Genomic DNA, 12,535 nt, shown 5'->3' on the forward strand with positions numbered 1-12,535 from the left:
CTGAGGGTCCCTCTCCCACACCTGAAAGTCTCTCTGTCACACCTGGAGGCCCCTCCTTGGTACGTGAAGGTCCTTCCCTCACACCTGGGAGTCTCTCATTGACACCTGAGGATCCCTTTTCAGTACCTGAAGTTCCCCCCTCACACCTGGCGATGTCTCCTCGGCACCTGGGTGTTTCTCCTCGGTACCTGAAGTTTCCTCCCTCACACCTGGGGGTCCCCCCCTCACACCTGGCCATGTCTCCTGGCTCCCTGAGGCTCTCACCCCATTACCTGCCCGCTTCCTCCTCCCACCCCGCTCCCTCCCGCAGGCACCGGAGCCCCTCCCACTGCCACCCAAGCCCCTCCCCCCCGTTTCCCCGCGCGCAGGTGCCCAGGTGCGCGGCCATCACCTCTCGAGGAAGAGGCGCAGGGCGCGGTCGATGTTCATGCGGTGCCCGACGCGGGTGACGCCCAGGTCGATGTAATCCTCCTTGGTGAGCGCGGGCAGGTGCGTGCCGTCGATCTCGTTGTGCAGGAAGCGCGCCCGGTGCTCGCCCAGGTTCAGTGACTCCAGCCAGTCCGCCACGTCGAACTTGCTCCAAAAAGCCAAAGGTTTCGCCCCAAAAGGCTTGGCGGGGGCGGGGCCGCCCGTGATTGACGCGGCGGTGGCGGCGCGGGGCGGGGACAGCGAGCGCAGCTCCAGGTAAGAAGAGGCGGAGCTTCCTCCTCCGGCTCCTCCTCCTCCGCCGTACAGGTGAGCCGCAGGTAAGGTGGGCAGGGAGGCGGGGCGGGGGGCGGGGCTTCCGCGGCGCTCCGAGGGCGGAGGGGCGGGGCTGGGCGCGCGCCGGAGGGGCGGGCGCACGTCCAGGTCTCCGCCCACGGCCACGCCCACCGAGGGTTTGGGGGGAGGGGGCGGCCAATGGGGGAAGAGGGCGGAGCTCGGGGGGAGGGGCTTGGTGGGCGTGGTGGAGGAGGAGGGGGGAGGGGCGGAGTCCGTGAGCCTGCGGGGGGGGAGGAAGGGGAAAGGGGGAGGGGTTAGGGGGGAGGGGCGGGGACATGGCCACGCCCACGCCCCGCCCATCAACCCAAACACGGCCCACAAAATGGGAGGGGGGGGGCAGGTGAGAACAGGTGAGATGTGAAACAGGTGAGATACAGGTGAGAACAGGTGAGATACAGGTGAGATGTGAACGCATAACAGGTGAGGGACAGGTGAGATACAGGTAAGATACAGGTGAGGTGAGAACAGGTGAGGAGCGAACACATAACAGGTGAGGGACAGGTGAGAAACAGGTGAGATAGGATAGAGGTGAGAACAGGTGAGGTGAGAACAGGTGAGGACAAGTGAGATGTGAACATATAAGAACAGATGAGAGGTGTGGGACAGGTGAGAACAGGTGAGGTGAGAACAGGTGAGACACAGGTGAGAGCAGGTGAGAAACAGGTGAGATGGGGTAGAGGTGAGAACAGGTGAGGTGTGGAACACGTGAGGTGAGAACAGGTGAGAACAGGTGTGCAACAGGTGAGAACAGGTGAGAGCTGTGGAACAGGTGAGGACAGTTGAGATGTGAATATATAAGAACAGGTGTGAGGTGTGGGACAGGTGAGAACAGGTGAGGCAAGAACAGGTGATATACGGGTGAGAACAGGCGTGGCACAGGTGTGATAGACACAGGTGTGCCAGGTGTGACGCCCACCCCCAGCCCATGCAACAGCCGCCACAGGTGTGCCACAGGTGTGCCACAGGTGTGCAACAGGTATGACACGCTCCCGAGCCCATGCAGCAGGTGCCAGGTGTGCCACAGGTGTGATGGTGAACCGCAATCCATGCAACAGCCACCACAGGTGTGCCACAGGTATCACAGGTGTGCCACAGGCATCACAGGTGTACCACAGGTGTGCCACAGGTATCACAGGTGTGCCACAGGTGTGCCACAGGCATCACAGGTGTGCCACAGGTATCACAGGTGTGCTCAGGTGTGCCACAGGTGTGATGGCCCCTCCAATCCATGCAGCAGGTGCCAGGTGTGCCACAGGTGTGTCACAGGTACCACAGGTGTGCCACAGGTGTGATGGGTGTGCCACAGGTGTGACACCCCCTCCAATCCATGCAGCAGCTGCCACAGGTGTGCCACAGGTGTGTCACAGGTGTGATGGCCACTCCAATCCATGCAGCAGGTGCCACAGGTGTGCCACAGGTGTGTCACAGGTGTGATGGCCACTCCAATCCATGCAGCAGGTGCCACAGGTGTGCCACAGGTGTGTCACAGGTGTGATGGCCACTCCAATCCATGCAGACGGTGCCAGGTGTGCCACAGGTGTGCCACAGGTGCAATGGGTGTGCCAAAGGTGTGATGCCCCCTCCAATCCATGCAGCAGGTGCCACAGGTGTGCCACTGGTGCCACCCCCCCAATCCATGCACCAACTCCAGCAGGTGTATCGGGTGCCGGGTGTGTCACAGGTGTGCCGCAGGTGTGATGGCCCCCCCAAGGCCATGCAGCAGGTGCCAGGTGTGTCACAGGTGTGTCACAGGTGTGCCACAGGTGTGATAGCCCCCCCAAGGCCATGCAGCAGGTGCCAGGTGTGTCACGGGTGTGCCGCAGGTGTCACCGCCCCATCCATGCAATGGGCGCCCAGGTGTGCTGGGTGATGTAAACGCCACAGGTGTGTCACAGGCGTGATGGAAGCCCCGCCCCCAGGTGTGACAGGAGCCCCGCCCCCAGGTACAATGGACACCCCAGTTGTTCCACAAGCCCCGCCCCCCAGGTGCGATGGATGAAGCCCCGCCCCCAGGTGTGATGGACACCCCAGAACCCCCACAAGCCCCGCCCCCGATGCTCGGCCCCGCCCCTCCACCTGATCCTTCCCATGAACCCCGCCCACCATGGTGTGATGGACACCCCAGTTGTTCAACAAACCCCGCCCCCCAAGTGTGATGGACACCCCAGTTGCCCCCAAGCCCCGCCCCCAGGTGTGATGGATGGATGGATGGATGGATGCCCCGCCCCCAGGTGTGATGGACACCCCAGTTGCCCCCTAAGCCATGGCCCCTGGTGTAATGGAAGCCACGCCCCCAGATGTGATGGATGGATGATGGATGGAAGCCACGCCCCCAGTTGTGATGGATGGATGGATGGAAGGAAGCCCCGCCACCAGTTGTGATGGATGGATGGAAGCCCCGCCCCCAGGTGTGATGGATGGATGGAAGCCCCGCCCCGAGATGTGATGGATGGAAGGAAGCCCCGCCCCCAGTTGTGATGGATAGATGGAAGCCCCGCCCCCAGTTGTGATGGATGGATGGATAGATGATGGATGCCCGCCCCCAGGTGTGACGGATGGGTGGAAGCCCCGCCCCTCACCTGATCCTTCCCGCGAACCCCACCCGCCCAGGTGTGATGGATGGATGGATGATGGATGCCCCGCCCCCAGGTGTGATGGATGGATGGATGAATGGATGGATGGATGGAAGCCCCGCCCCCAGGTGTGATGGATGGATGGATGGAAGCCCCGCCCCCAGGTGTGATGGATGGATGGATGGAAGCCCCGCCCCCGGGTGTGACGGACGGATGGATGGGTGGAAGCCCCGCCCCTCACCTGATCCTCCCCGCGAACCCCGCCTCCAGTCCCGCGCGGCTCCAGCCGGGCGCGCCCATCCCCCCTCGGTGTCCGCCCTGCTGGGGGGGGAGGGGCAGCGCCAGCGCCGGCAGGGGGGGGAGGGGCAGCGCCGGCTCCTCCCCTGCCCCTCCCCCTCCCCAATCCCTGCCCCCCCTCAGCACCACCCTGCCCCTCCCCCCGCGCCGCCCCTCCCCCACCCCGTCCAGCCCCTCCCCCAGCTCGGGGGGGTGGTCGCTGCTGCTGCGGCTGTCGGGCTCCTCGATGCCCGAGTCCGTCACGGCTTCCGTACCCGCCTCGGCGGGAGCCCCGCCCCCCAAGATAACCCCGCCCCCTCCTGAAACCCCGCCCCCACCTCCCCCTCCTCCCCGGCGGGGGTCGTGCGTGGCCCCGCCCCCTGCCCCGCCCCCTCCTTGCGTCAGCGTGGCCACCTCGCTGTCGTACGAGGTCAGGCTGGAGGTGGCCGAGTCCGCCCCGCCCCCAATGGAGGGCGGGGGAGGGGCGGGAGGGGGAGGGGCTCCGTCCTGGTGGTGGTGCGGGGGAGGGGCTGCGACCCCCGCATGGGGAGGGGTCTCGAAGCTGTTGGCGAACTCGAGGGGCGGGGGGAGGGGCTCGGCCAGCAGCAGCTCCTCGTCCGCGTCCACCGAGGGGGCGGGGGGGGGCAGGGAGAGCAGGGGAGACCCTCCCCCACCCCCTGAGACCCCTCCCCCCATCGAGACCCCGCCCCCACCGTCGGAGAAGCGCACGCGCCCCTCGGAGGCTCCGCCCCAAAGGGGCTCGAGGCGGCGGGAGGGGCTCCCGGGCACTTTTTGGGGAGGGGGCGTCTTGGGCAAAGTGGGGGGGCCCGAGAGGTGCAGCGAGGAGGAGACCCCGCCCAAAAGGGGGAGGGACCGAACCCCGACCCCGCCCCCTCCCATGGAGATGGAGGAGCCCATCCCCCCCGCCCCGCCCCCCAAACTGGGGTGGTGGTGGTGGAGCGGGGAAGGGGCGGGGCCAGCGGCGGGGGGCGGGGCGTGGATGGGCGGGGGGAGCCCCCCGTGGAGCCCCCCCACGGGAAATGGGGAGGGGGCGGCGGGGGGAGGGGGGGGAGGACGCGGCAGGAGCCGGCGGGGGGAGGGGCGGAGCGCGCGGGGCTCAAACTGGGATGGACCGGGGACAAACTGGGATGGACCGGGCTCAAACTGGGGTGCACCGGGGACAAACTGGGGTGCACCGGGGTCATACTGGGGTGGACTGGACCCATACTGGGGTGGACCTGGCTCAAACTGGGATGAACTGGGGACAAACCGGGGTGAACCGGGCCCATACTGGGATGGACAGGGCCCATACTGGGATGAACTGGCCCCGCCCCCGGGTGCAGAGGGGGAGGAGCCGCCCCTCCCCCTGCCCCGCCCCCTCCCCCCACGCTGCTGAAAGCGCTGCCCCTCCCCCCACCCGCCCCTCTGGCCCCGCCCCCTCGGTACCCGCGGGTAGGGGCAGGGAAAGGCTCCGCCCCTCCCGCCATGGCCCCGCCCCCCGTGGCCGCGAACATCCCCTCGTCGATGCTTTTGGAGTGACGTAATCGCGGCTGGGCGGGGGGCGGGCCCAAGCCACCAGCCCCTCCGGAAGCCCCGCCCCCCACGCCCTCGTCATCCTCCTCGGTGCTGAGGAAGAGCGCGGAGCGACGCCCCGCCCCCCACTCCCTTCGCCCCGCCCCCACCAGCGCCGCCCCGAACTGCGAGGTGAAATCCAATCCCGGCGAGGGGGGCGTGGCCATGGGGGGCGGGGCCGCCCCTCCCCCACCCCCACCTTGCGGACCCCCCACCCCTCCCCCCCCCACCCCTGAGGGGCCATCGGGGGTGGCCGAGGCCCCGCCCCCTCCCCCCGAAGCCCCGCCCCCCGTCCCGCCCCCTCCCTCGGCCTCCACGCTGCTGCCGCGACTGGAGCGGCCCGAGCTCGAGGTCGAGGGGGCCTTGACGACGATCGTGGGTATCGCGATAGAGCTCTTGTCCACCCCTCCCCCACCCACACCCACACCCCCACCCAGGGGCGCCCCTCCCCCGGCCCCGCCCCCTCCCTGCCCCTCCCCCTCCACTTTGGTTTGCTTCACCAGCGGTCCCTTCCGCCTCAGCGGCTTGGGGGGGCCGCCCCCGACCCCCACCCCGACCCCGACCCCGACCCCGCCGCCTCCCCTGGCCCCGCCCCCGCCCAGGTTGTACAGGCGCCAGGGCGCCCCTCCCCCAGCGGGCGGGCCGGGGGCGTGGCGGGGGCTGGGCGGGGGCGGGGCCGTGTAGGGCGGCTCGGGCGGGGACGTGGTGGGGGGCGGGGGGATCTCGTCCGAGCCGGGCACCGAGAGGCTGCGGCTGAAGCGGCCCGGGGGCGGCGCCAGGAACGGCTTCTCCTCCTCGGGGGCGCCTGCGGGACGGAAGGCAGCGATAGACACTCGTTAGCCACTAATTTGTGATTGATAAATCATTAGTCGTTAATTATGAATTATTATTATAATGAATTTTTTATTATTAATATTATTATTATTACTATTACTATTACTATTACTATTACTATTACCATTACCATTACCATTACTATTATAATAAATTTTATTAATATTATTAGTATTACTATTACTATTATTATTACTATTATTACTATTATGATTACTATTATTATTATGATTACTATTATTTTTACTATTGCTACTATCATTATATTTTTAATTATTATTATTATTTTTACTATTACTGTTACTATTACTATTACTGTTACTGTTACTATTACTATTACTATTATAATAAATTTTATTATTAATATTATTAGTAGTATTACTATTGCTATTATTATTACTATTTTTACTATTATTATTATTACTATTATTATTATGATTACTATTATTATTACTATTGCTACTATTATGATAATTTATTACTATTATTATTATTATTACTATTACTGTTACTATTACTATTATTATAATAAATTATTATTAACTATTATTAACTATTATTATAATATATTATTATTATCATCATCATTCAATATATTTGAATTATCATCATCATCATAATTCAATACATTCGAATTATTCAATTATCCAATATATTTGAAGTAATAACATTATATTATCATTATTCAATAACTATGAAGAATTATTCATTAATTCTTCAGTAATTCTTGAGTAATTATTAACTACTTATTTATTAATTATTACTTAATTATTAAGTAATTATTAAGAATTAATGACCATTATTTATTATTTATTGTTACTTAATTCTTATGAATTCTTAAGTAATTAATCATTATTTTTATTGATTTATTAATTATTAATTAATTAATTACTTCTTCATTACTTCTTAATTATAAATTGATTAATCATTAAGTAATTAATAAATAATTAATTGTTAAAATAATTATAAATAAATAAAAAATTAATTACCTAGTAATTATTAAAGATAGCTAATAATAATACTAATAATTATTATTATTATTATTGTTGTTATTAAGAATAAGAATAAGAATAAGAATAAGAATAAGAATAAGAATAAGAATAAGAATAAGAATGAATTATTGAAATGATGAAAACTAATCATTAAAATTAATTATTTAACAATCGAGTAATAAAAGCTTCTTATTATTTGTCATTAATTATTAACATTTGATTGCTAAAAAGGAATTATAATGAATTATTAAAATTAAGCGTTGAAACAAATTAAAAGTAATCATTAAGTATTAAATATTAAAATTGCCTATTTAAAATTATTAAAAATTGAGTGTTTAAAAGGTTATTATTAAAAGTCATTCATAATAAACCATTATTAAAAATAAACTAAAATGTAAAAAATTTAAAAGGTTATTACAAATAGCTCATAATAAACCATTATTAAATATTAACTAAAATCTAAAAAATCAGCGAATTGAGTTTGGCGGGGAAGGAACAAAAAGGGGGAAAAATTAAAAGAAAAAACAACAAAAAAAAGCCACTTAAAAAACCACAAAACCAAAAAATATTAAAATTGACTATTAAAAATTATTAAAAATTGAGTGTTTAAAAGATAATTATTAACGGTCATTCATAATAAACCATTATTAAAAATAAAGTGCAAAAAATTTAAAAGATTGTTATTACAAATAGCTCATAATAAACCATTATTAAATATTAACTAAAATCTAAAAAATCAGCGAATTGAGTTTGGTGGGGAAGGAGCAAAAAGGGGGAAAAATTATAAGAAAAAACAACAAAAAAAAGCCACTTAAAAAACTACAAAACCAAAAAATATTAAAACTGACTATTAAAAATTATTAAAAATTGAGTGTTTAAAAGGTTATTATTAAAAATAAACTAAAATGTAAAAAATTTAAAAGTTTGTTATTACAAATAGTTCTTAATGAGCCATCATTAAATATTAACTCAAATCTAAAAAATCAGCGAATTGAGTTTGGCGGGGAAGGAGCAAAAAGGGGGAAAAAATTAAAGGAAAAACAACAAAAAAAAACACTTAAAAAAACCACAAAACCAAAAAAGAACCAAAAACCCCAAAATGACCCAAAATCCCCAGATTTGGCATTGTGGACGCACCGATGGATTTCTGGCGCAGCATCAGCCCGTGGGGGGGGCCCGCGGGCAGGAAGGGGCGCTCGAAGCCCCCCGGGCCCACCCGGTGCGACTCGAACGGGCCCTGGGGGGAAAGGGAAAATTCACACAAATTTCACCCAAAAATTGCCTGAATTTCACCAAAATATCACCCAAATATCGCCTGGATTTTACACAAATTTCACCCAAATATCGCCTGAATTTCATCTGAATTTCACCCAAATATGGCCTGAATTTTACACAAATATCACCTGAATTTCACACAAAGTTCGCTTGAATTTTACCCAAATATCACCTGAATTTCACCCAAATATCGCCTGAATTTCACACAAATTTCACCCAAATATCGCCTGAATTTCACCCAAAGTTAATTTGAATTTTACCCAAATATGGCCTGAATTTCATCTGAATTTCACCCAAATATCGCCTGACTTTCTTCTGAATTTCACCCAAATATCGCCTGAATTTCACACAAATTTCACCCAAGTATCGCCAGAATTTCACCCAAAGTTCGCTTGAATTTCACCCAAATATCACCCAAATCTCGCCTGAATTTCACCCAAATTTCGCTTGATTTTTACCCAAATATCTCCTGAATGTCACCTGGATGTCACCTGAATTTCATCTGAATTTCACCCAAAGTTCGCTTGGATTTTACCCAAATATCACCTGAATTTCACCCAAATTTCACCCAAAGTTTGCTTGAATTTTACACAAATTTCACCTGAATTTCACCCAAATATCGCCTGAATTTCACCGAAATTTCACCCAAAGTTCACTTGGATTTTACCCAAATATCGCCTGAATTTCACCCAAAGTTCATTTGAATTTTACCCAAATATCGCCTGAATTTCACCTGAATTTCACACAAAGTTCACTTGAATTTCACCCAAATATCACCGGAATTTCAGCCAAATATCGCCTGAATTTCACTCAAATTTCACCCAAATATTGCCAGAATTTCACCCAAAGTTCGCTTGAATGTTACCCAAATATCGCCTGAATTTTGCCCAAATATCACCTGAATTTCACCCAAATTTCACCCAAATATCACCAGAATTTCACCCAAAGTTCGCTTGAATTTTACCCAAATATCACCTGAATTTCACCCAAATTTCACCCAAATATCGCCTGAATTTCACACAAATTTCACCCAAATTTCACCCAAATATCACCTGAATTTCACACAAATTTCACCCAAATATCACCTGAATTTCACCCAAAGTTCACTTGGATTTTACCCAAAAACCGCCTGAATTTCACCCAAATACCACCCAAATATCGCCTGAATTTCAAACAAATTTCACCCAAATATCGCCTGAATTTCACACAAATTTCAACCAAATATCGCCTGAATTTCACCCAAATTTCACCTGAATTTCATCTGAATTTCACCCAAATATCGCCTGAATTTCAAACAAATTTCACCCAAATATCGCCTGAGTTTCACCCAAATATCACCTGAATTTCACACAAATTTCACCCAAATTTCCCCCAATTTTTGCCCAAATTTCCCCCAATTTTCACCAGAATTTCCCCCAGTTTTTGCCCAAATTTCCCCGAATTTCCACCCAATTTTCACCTGAATTTCCCCCAGTTTTTGCCCAAATTTCCCCCAATTTTCACCAGAATTTCCCCCAATTTTTGCCCAAATTTCCCTGAATTTTCACCAGAATTTCCCCCAGTTTTTGCCCAAATTTCCCTGAATTTTCACCAGAACTTTCCCCCAATTTTTGCCCAATTTCCCTGAATTTTCAGCAGAATTTCCCCGTTTTTGCCCAAATTTCCCTGAATTTTCCCCCAATTTTCACCAGAATTTCCCCCAATTTTTGCCCAAATTTCCCCCAATTTTTGCCCAAACTTCCCTGAATTTTCACCCAATTTTCACCTGAATTTCCCCCAATTTTTGCCCAAATTTCCCTGAATTTTCACCAGAATTTCCCCCAGTTTTTGCCCAAATTTCCCCCAATTTTCACCTGAATTTCCCCCAATTTTCACCCAATTTTCACCAGAATTTCCCCCAATTTTTGCCCAAATTTCCCCCAATTTTCACCAGAATTTCCCCCAGTTTTTGCCCAAATTTCCCCATTTCTGCCCGCGCCCACCTCGGTGCCGAAGAAGCCTTTGGGGCGCCCCCCCTTGCCCAGGGGGGGTCCCAGGGGCGCCCCCGGCCCCTCCCCCGCGCTGATGCTCTGCTGGGCGGCCGCCAGAATCTCGTCCAGTTTGTCTGGGGGGAGAGGGGAATTTGGGGAGGGGTCTCGGGCCCAAATACCCCCAAAAATTCCCCAAAAATTCCCCCAAAAATGCCCCAAAAATTCCCCAAAAATCCCCCAAAAATTCCCCCAAAATCTCGTCCAGTTTGTCTGGGGGGAGAGGGGAATTTGGGGAGGGGTCTCGGTCCCAAATCCCCCCAAAAACTGACCCAAAATTGCCCCAAAATCTGCCCAACAATTCCCCTTAAATTCCCCCAAATCTCGTCCACTTTGTCTGGGGGGAAAGGGGAATTTGGGGAGGGGTCTCAGTCCCAAATCCCCCCAAAAACTGCCCCAAAATCCTCCAAAAATCCCCCCAAATCTTGTCCAGTTTGTCTGGGGGGGAAAAGGGAATTTGGGGAGGGGTCTCAGGCCCAAATACCCCCAAAAACTGCCCAAAAAATTCCCTAAAAATCCCCCAAAATCTGCCCCAAAGTCCTCCAAAAATCCCCCCAAATCTTGTCCAGTTTGTCTGGGGGGAGAGGGGAATTTGGGGAGGGGTCTCGGGCCCAAAAACCCCCAAAATCTGCCCCAAAATCCTCCAAAAACACCCCAAAAATGCCCTGAAATTCCCCCAAATCTCGTCCAGTTTGTCTGGGGGGAGAGGGGAATTTGGGGAGGGGTCTCGGTCCAAAAATCCCCCAAAAACTGCCCCAAAAATCCCCCAAAAACTGCCCCAAAATCTGCCCCAAAGTCCTCCAAAAATCCCCCCAAATCTCGTCCAGTTTGTCTGGGGGGAAAGGGGAATTTGGGGAGGGGTCTCGCTCCCAAATTCCCCCAAAAATTCCCCCAAAAATTCCCCCAAAATCTCGTCCAGTTTGTCTGGGGGAGAAAGGGGAATTTGGGGAGGGGTCTTGGTCCCAAATTCCCCAAAAATTCCCCCAAAAATTCCCCCAAAATCTCGTCCAGTTTGGGGGGCAGAGGGGAATTTGGGGAGGGGTCTCGGTCCCAAAATCCCCCCAAAATCTGCCCCAAAATTACCCCAAAAATCCCCCCAAATCTCGTCCAGTTTGTCTGGGGGGAGAGGGAATTTGGGGAGGGGTCTCAGTCCCAAATCCCCCCAAAAATTCCCCAAAATTACCCCAAAAATCCCCTCGGGACCCTCTCAACCCCCAAAATCCCCTTTAAACACCCCCAGGACCCCCCAAAATCCCCCCAAAAATCCCCCAGACCCCTCAAAATCTCCTCAAATCCCCCCCAAATCCACTTTAAATCCCCCCAAGACCCCCCCAAATCCCTGAGACCCCTCCAAGACACCCCAAAAATTCCCCCGGGACCCCCCAAAATCCTCCTCAAATTCCCCCCAAACCTCCCCAAGACCCCTCAAATCCCCCCAAAATCCCCCCGGGACCCCCCAAAATCCCCCCAAAAATCCTCAAGACCCCTCAAAAAATCCTCGAATTCCCCCCAAAATCCCCTCAAATTCCCCCCAAACCTCCCCAAGACCCCTCAAATCCCCCCAAAATCCCCCCGGGACCCCCCAAAATCCCCCTGGGACCCTCTCAACCCCCACCAAAACCCCCCAAAATCCCCCTGAAACACCCCCAGGACCCCCAAAAATCCCCTCAAATTCCCCCCAAACCTCCCCAAGACCCCTCAAATCTCCCCCAAACCCCCCCGGGACCCCTCCCCACTCACTGAGCGCCATCTGATAGACCGTCCTCTTCTTCTCCGTGGTTGAGGAGGGGTCGAAATCTGGGGGGGGGAGGAGGGAATTTGGGGAGGGGTCTCGAGGGGTCCCAGCGGGATTTGGGGGGGTTTGAAGGGTCCTGAGGGGATTTGGGGGGGTTTTGGGGGGTCCTGGAGGGGATTTTGGGGCAGATTTTGGGGAGATCCTTGAGGAGATCCCAGAGGGATTTTTGGGGTAAATTTGGGGGGTCCTGGGGGGGATTTGGGGGATTCAGGGTCCAATTTGGGGAGGGTTTAAGGGGGATTTTGGGGAGGATTTTGGGGGGTCCCAGATGGATTTTGGGGGGATTTGAGGGGGTCCCAGGGGGATTTTTGGGGAGGATTTTTGGGGGACCCCAGATGGATTTTGGGGGGATTTTTGGGGGGGTCTCAGGGGGATTTTGGGGCAAATTTGGGGGGAAATTTTGGGGGGTCCTGGGGGAGCTTGGGGGGC

General features: G+C 52.9%; 1 protein-coding gene across 1 annotated transcript in view; it reads right to left on the reverse strand.

The window, feature by feature from the left end:
• Positions 1 to 387: 387 nt before the first annotated feature.
• The window catches only part of SHANK1 (SH3 and multiple ankyrin repeat domains 1), a 77,920-nt gene continuing 65,772 nt past the window's right edge, over positions 388 to 12,535 (reverse strand). Inside the window, 6 exon segments of the mRNA XM_074531641.1 lie at positions 388 to 982; positions 3,577 to 4,211; positions 4,214 to 5,988; positions 8,147 to 8,246; positions 10,267 to 10,388; positions 12,052 to 12,108. Coding sequence (XP_074387742.1) covers positions 388 to 982; positions 3,577 to 4,211; positions 4,214 to 5,988; positions 8,147 to 8,246; positions 10,267 to 10,388; positions 12,052 to 12,108 — 3,284 coding nt within the window.

This window comes from Zonotrichia albicollis, chromosome 38 (assembly GCF_047830755.1).
Source record: "Zonotrichia albicollis isolate bZonAlb1 chromosome 38, bZonAlb1.hap1, whole genome shotgun sequence".
Taxonomy (NCBI): Eukaryota; Metazoa; Chordata; class Aves; order Passeriformes; family Passerellidae; genus Zonotrichia; species Zonotrichia albicollis.